Source organism: Alosa pseudoharengus, unplaced genomic scaffold (genome assembly GCF_046254945.1).
Source record: "Alosa pseudoharengus isolate Yale_2024_CS ecotype anadromous, Long Island Sound unplaced genomic scaffold, YU_APseudo_1.1 YU_APseudo_1.1_scf_2, whole genome shotgun sequence".
Lineage (NCBI taxonomy): Eukaryota > Metazoa > Chordata > Actinopteri > Clupeiformes > Clupeidae > Alosa > Alosa pseudoharengus.
Genome location: NW_027468663.1, coordinates 54,455,153 through 54,461,424, shown reverse-complemented (window position 1 = coordinate 54,461,424; position 6,272 = coordinate 54,455,153). Strand labels below are relative to the sequence as shown.

At 42.3% G+C, this 6,272-nt stretch overlaps 1 protein-coding gene across 2 annotated transcripts; it reads left to right on the top strand.

The window, feature by feature from the left end:
- The first annotated feature begins 749 nt into the window (after positions 1 to 749).
- On the top strand, positions 750 to 3,590 carry LOC143135417 (uncharacterized). 2 transcript variants are annotated; one of them, XM_076296084.1, is made up of 6 exons: positions 750 to 1,170; positions 1,302 to 1,488; positions 1,726 to 1,792; positions 2,429 to 2,660; positions 2,753 to 2,902; positions 3,073 to 3,590. In XM_076296084.1, the coding sequence occupies exons 4-6, from the start codon at positions 2,555 to 2,557 to the stop codon at positions 3,327 to 3,329; spliced, it is 513 nt and encodes a 170-aa protein (XP_076152199.1). In that variant the 5' UTR covers positions 750 to 1,170; positions 1,302 to 1,488; positions 1,726 to 1,792; positions 2,429 to 2,554; the 3' UTR covers positions 3,330 to 3,590. The 2 variants fall into 2 exon arrangements, with proteins under 2 accessions (XP_076152199.1, XP_076152198.1); XM_076296083.1 differs by lacking the exons at positions 2,753 to 2,902; positions 3,073 to 3,590 and having other exon boundaries at positions 2,429 to 2,647.
- The last annotated feature ends 2,682 nt before the right edge of the window (positions 3,591 to 6,272 follow it).

Here is a 6,272-nt window from a genome sequence, read left to right as displayed (position 1 = left end):
AGCGTTTTTGTCCTCATCATCAGAAGAGGACGAATCCCAGACAGCGCCAGCACCAATGATCTCAACACCAGTCAAGATTCCTCCCTTTGTCCAAGCACAGTTTGTAAGTAGTCTACATATTATCTCTAATCATGGCTGCAGTGGAAGCTAAACGCAAGTAAACGCAGATTACCCACCTCTGAAATGTCAGAAATAGTTTATCCACCTCTTGATAGAGTTTATCCACCACTCAATACATTCAATGCACTTCCTCGTAGAGTGTATGCACTCTTGGAACTATCTAGTAGGCATACCATTAGTAAACAGTAATCTTCACCATTATCATATATTCTGAATGTCTTATGTATTAAAAAAACAACAAACATCTAGTAGCGCTTTTCCTTACTGCAGTTTAGCCTACCCACCTCTTATTTCACCACTACACCTATCTTTACCTATCTCCAGTATATCTAAGACTACTGTCTGATTGAAATTAGTGGAATATAATTTGAAAAGAAACCTGTTGTTTGTTTTATAGTCACCATGCCCAAGTACACCTGGCCTTGATACCAGTGCAAGCACCCTTGAAGTTGGTGAAACAGATGAAAGCTATCAGCTTGAGTCAACCCTCACCCCCACGTCATCAACATCAGAAGATGAAGGTGTAAAGGAAGACTGGAGTGGCAAGAAGATCATTGTCAATGAATCCAGCCTAATGTCACTATTCAAGTTTTGCCAGATGTGTGGGAAACCGATTTCTTCAAATACTATCTATGATACTGGGGCACAGAGAAGTGTGAAATGGATGTGTCTTGGAGGCCATTCTGGTACTTGGAAATCTTCACCAGACATAAGAGGAATGCCAGAGGTAAATGTACTTTCAGCTGCAGCTGTTCTGTTCAGAGGCGGCACATACACCGAACTCTCCGACTGGTGCCAAACAATGGGTGTCCAAATGATTGGATCATCAACATTTTACAACATCCAGAAGGCGTACCTGCTATTGAGCATGTGTACACAGAGCAAAGAAATGCCCTCTTGGCAAGAGTATGTTTGGAACAAATGGATGGGAAGAGGCCACACTTGTCAGGCGATGGCAGATGTGACTCACCAGGCTTCAACGCGAAATACTGCCACTACACTTTCATGCTAGACAGTACGAAGGAAATACTCCACACCGAACTGGTTCAGGTAAGAAACATATGAATGGATGCAGAATAACAATAATTACTCATGTTATGTTGAACGTTGTGATAAACTTTTGATAGAATTACTCTTGCTATGTTGACATCTTGATAACTTATCAAATTTAAAATCTTTAGTGTACAGAGGCCACCAGCTCTGGCGCTATGGAGCCACTGGGGTTTAGAAGGGGAATGAACGATCTCCTGGACACAGGCCTTGACGTGGAGGTGATGGCAACGGACCGCTCCACGTCAATACAGAAGATAATGAGGGAAGAATTTCCTAATGTCCAGCACGAATTTGACATCTGGCACACAGCGAAAGGTATGTTTTTTTGCCATCCTTGTAAACTTGTCTATCTACTTTTCCAATTGATCACCCCACCTGCAGTTCTCCAAAAAATCCCATTGACAAGCCACACCCTGTGCAATAGTCAACCATGTGGCTAAAATAAGCAATAGCTAAATAAATCTAAACTATGAAAGGCTCAGACAGGGTGAATGGGGGAAATATGTAAATTGTTGGTGTTTGACCAAAGTTATGTTGCATTTTTTACCACAGGTTTCCGGAAGAAGTTGCTAATGAAGGGAAAGAAAAAGGGGAACGAAATCCTACTTTCCTGGAACAGGTCAGTGTTGGTTTGCAATCTTCAGGTCTGATAGAGTTCAGGCGTGGTGCCTAAATTCAGGCTTGAGCTCGGCCATGTATGTTGTCAGAAAGTTGAAAATAGGTAAACGGTGCCTTTTAAAATATCTAGTCAACACGTCAACCTACCTAACCTTTTGATTGACATGTCTGCCACCAACTAGGCGTAGTCTATATAAGGAAGTCGTTTACCTTTGTATGTTTGCACTGAGGATGGTCTGAATGGGACTGAAAACGTTTTGCATGCACTTTGGGTAGCACTTTACACTTTTATGCAATAAAAACGTATTGTTGCATCGGCTGCATGGTGTGCGAGTTCCACTCATTTGACTGTTGTCAAGAAAGGCAATTCTCTATGGTGTCTTTGAAAGTATTTGATAATTTCAGACACAGATAATTTCACTTCCTATCAGCCCTGAATCTTCCTGAACTTCCATTGATTTACAAGGTGCAAAATTACAAATGTTTATGTCTTTCACAGGTCTGTCGTAAACCACATGTGGTTTTCCTGTGGCACCAGTAAGGGGGACATCGAGGTAAGGAATCAAAAGCTGCCATACATTTTCTATCTGATTTTTTTCAAGTAATAGTATTATTGAGAATCTTTTCTTTCCCAAAGGCACTACAAAACAGGTGGAAGTGCATTCCACACCATGTGGTCAATGAACACAGATGGACTGACACGGATGGAAAGCGTCGTCACTGTGACCATGCTCCTCTAACAGCTGAGGAGCAGAAGAAGAGGATGTGGCTGAAGAAGGACTCGGTGGCATATCAGGACCTGACGTCGCTAGTCTTTGATAAAAGGCTTCTGAAAGATCTTCAGAAGATGGCCCTCTTCAAACATACTGGTAAGAACTGACGCCCTTTTTACCCACATGTTTTGAACATATCCTATTGAACATGTTCTAATTAGTACTCCTGTATTCTCCTTTTCACACAGGGCCACTGGAGATCTTTCACAGTGCTCTCCTGAAATACCTCCCTAAACGCCAGGCCTTCTCCTACGAGGGAATGAGGGAGAGGGCCTACCTCGCCATCATGGAACATAATGAGAACATTGTGGCACGAGAACAAGCCACCACGGCAACAGGTGTGTTTTCATGTACTCTAAATACTAAAATAACCAAAATTAGCATGTTCACAGCTAACTCAAAATGCATACTTTGCTGAAAAGTTCATTCTATTCCTGTGGAGAGACATCTACTAGTCAAATCTTCATTCAGATATCTGTGTAATCATTATAATCTTTCTCATTTATAGGAGAATCACGTGTCAAGCAGGTCTTCTGCAAGAAGTCAAAGCAATGGATAGTAAAGAAAATTTATAAACCACACACCACCAAGTTCATCCAGACACTAATTGAGAAGGTCATAGAAAACAGACGCAACCCAAACATAACATTCAAGGTGTCAACCACCTCACTCACCCAACCACAACCTCCTTTGCCACCTAACATCGCCCCTGTCCCAAAGCCGCCAAAGGAAGCTGCAAAATCATCATTCAAGAGCCGCTTCTGAGACGTCAGCACTACCATAACCCATTCCTCACCAATATTTTGTAATATTACCATGTCTTATATGTCCTAGATGTCTTTATGTCTTATATGGTCTTTTGACCTGATCCTTGCACTGCCTTACCTGTTTGCACTGCCATCGAGCACCTTACTGTATACTCAATCACAGGGTCAATACCTCTTTTTTTATAGTGTGGATAATGTTGTTTGTGTGTTTTGATGTTCATGACAATTCTTATTTTGTGAATTAAAAAACAAAATGTCACTCCTTCTCTCCTGTCTGCCTTCAACAAAGTTTAGAATAGCATCATAAACTTGGAAGGAGGTAACTGATTTGCAACAAACTTATAATGCAATGTATACTTGTAATGCTTCATAATTTATAGTAATTATAGGTATGATCACAATTCTGTCGTCTTTGTCATCTGAGGCAACAGTAGCTAGGTAGTTCCAGTTCTGAAATGTTGGTCGTTCAATAACTCGAATACACTTTGAGCAACACTACTAAGAAAGAACTACAACAACGTACATTTTAACCATTTAATTAAATAACTGTACAAACAATACAACTGTTGAATGAATATAAAACAAGGAAACTATAGCTCCTCCTGAGCGTCCTCCACTTCTTGGTGCCCGCAGTACTGGACGTCTGGAGCTGGGTATTTCTGGCGGATAGCCTGCACGACGCAAGCAGGTAACACGACACGATGCCCTCTGCCCAATCTCTCTCCTTGCAGGACCCACTCAAGAAAGTGCCGGTAGGCTGTTAGACGAAATTGTCTAGACAAAACATTGAGCACAAAGTGAGTGATGATATTTGAGCCTAGCGTGCCACAGTAGCTAGCATAACTGCAAGCTATTTGTGCAATGAACATGCCACGTTAGCGTGTTAGCAAGATTACTCCTTGACATAGTAACAAAGAAAACAAACTTACTTTACAGAAAGACGTCCATTTGGCCCTGTAGGCTTTGGCTGTCGTTTCCAGTTGACCTTAGGTATTCTAAAGTAGGTCTCCAGGACGCCACTATCCATATGTGGTGCGAAACTCGGGTGATCAACATCACACACGTCCGTGTCATCCTCCGATTCCGTGATTTCGTCCAGAAGAAATTGGCCCAGCTGGAATTCTCAGCAGCAGACAGACTCTTGTTCTGTGTCCATTGGCGCACAGTTAGAGCACAGGCACCACCAATTCGCCCCAGCTCGAGCCATTGCGGGCTCCTCGTCCGCGGCAGGCGGGTCATCTGCCTCGGCTGTTGTGGCAGCAGCTTCAGCCGCCTCCTGTTCCTCCATAGCCCTCAGCTGCTCGTCGCTATATTGTGGCTCATAAAGAAAGCCACGAACATCCGTTTCTACCATACTTTCTTCAAAATCCCAGTCCTCCACATTGCCTCTGTCTGCGTATTCGGTACCTTCGGCCATGTTTGCTGCAGGTCTCTGCAGCTCTCTGCCAGTGAATTCAAAAGCACTGGCACTGATCTGTGATAGGTCTGTTAGCGCATTAGGTCCAACCCCCTATGGGCGGGGTTGAAAGGGTGGGAACTAGCGCTTGTAGTTTCAACAGAAATCCACCCCTTACACTTCCTCCGACAATGACGCAAAATTACGATTTTTGCATCATTGTGGGAGGAAGTGTAAAGAGATAAATACGGATTTCTCCCGTCTCAGGGGGAAATGAGAGAGTGTTGCATGACCATTCAAAAGTATGACTGGGTTTCTAACAATGCAAAGCCTAATGCAAATGGGTGGAGTGTCCCTTTAAGATTTTCGCCATAGGCAGTAAAAGACTCCGCCATCTTTGTCAATAATTTTCGCTGATAAAGTTTCAAACTATGACCTTAACGGCCTTTCCACCAATCAGAGGCATCACTGTGGGATTGTGGGATTGTTCAGGATTGTGGGTAATGAAGTACTTATCCAAGACATCGCGAATAAGAGACATTTATCTCAAAACAAGGTGAGTGCCCCGTGAACTTTTGGCATCTATATGAGCATACACAATCGCTTAGTACAGCCGTAGCTGGTTTTGAGTCTACCATGTAAGTTTTTATGGCTTATACCCGAATTGTCAATGGAGAAATTGCATTGAATTCTTACTTCCGGAAACTCCTGTGGGCGGGACTGTGATGCTCTATTCACCTCTAAACAATGAGTGCCGCCATGGCGACGACTCCGGTTGCCTATATTTCCGGTTAGTAACCTGCTCTACCTAGGGAGACGGCAGCCCAAATAGAGAGCTGAAGTCACGCCGCTTCCGTTAGCCACCATGGCCACCTGTCTTTCGAAAAATTATGAACAGCAGTCAATGGTGAAAAATAAATTACTTCCTGGTCCCAAACGACTTGTGCCTTGAATTAGGCCTACCCATATGATGTTTGTCAATTTTATAGACAATTTTTCATGTAAAGACATTTGCAGTTTGTTTCGTAACTATTGAATTACAATATTATGAAAGATCGTAAATCCAACGACTACAAACCTACAAACCCATCGCGCTAGTGACGTTAGCCCATTCAAAGCCACACTGATTGTACAAGCATACCAGCTAGGGCTGCAGCTATCGATTCTTTTTGTAATTGATTAATCTAGCACTTTATCGATGAATTAATCGATTAATCGGATAAAAAAAATTGCATTTTTAAACAACCAATACAAATAATGCATAATGGAAATTATGTGGCTGTAAAATGATCAAGCAATTAGCAGGTATAGGTATTTATTCTAACTCCAACATTTGGCTCCAAAACTAAGCCCATTTATTGCAATTTACACATTTAGTGTTTATACTGTAAGTGCCAGAGCCAACAATTAAATAATGTTAAAAATGCTCTCTGTAAAATTGCAGCCTCTTGTGCATGACAGAGCTGGGCGAACAAAGCTGTCCATACTATGTTGTGAAGTGCTGAGAGGGAGAAGAGGGAAAGCAATTTAATTTATTAATATGCA

Excerpts from the sequence above, each read along its gene's own strand:
- LOC143135417 (XM_076296083.1), top strand. The coding sequence starts at position 781 with ATGGATGTGTCTTGGAGGCCATTCTGGTACTTGGAAATCTTCACCAGA. Across the intron at positions 1,171-1,301 it reads TCCACACCGAACTGGTTCAG|TGTACAGAGGCCACCAGCTC; the intron begins GTAAGAAACATA and ends TAAAATCTTTAG. Across the intron at positions 1,489-1,725 it reads CATCTGGCACACAGCGAAAG|GTTTCCGGAAGAAGTTGCTA; the intron begins GTATGTTTTTTT and ends TTTTTACCACAG.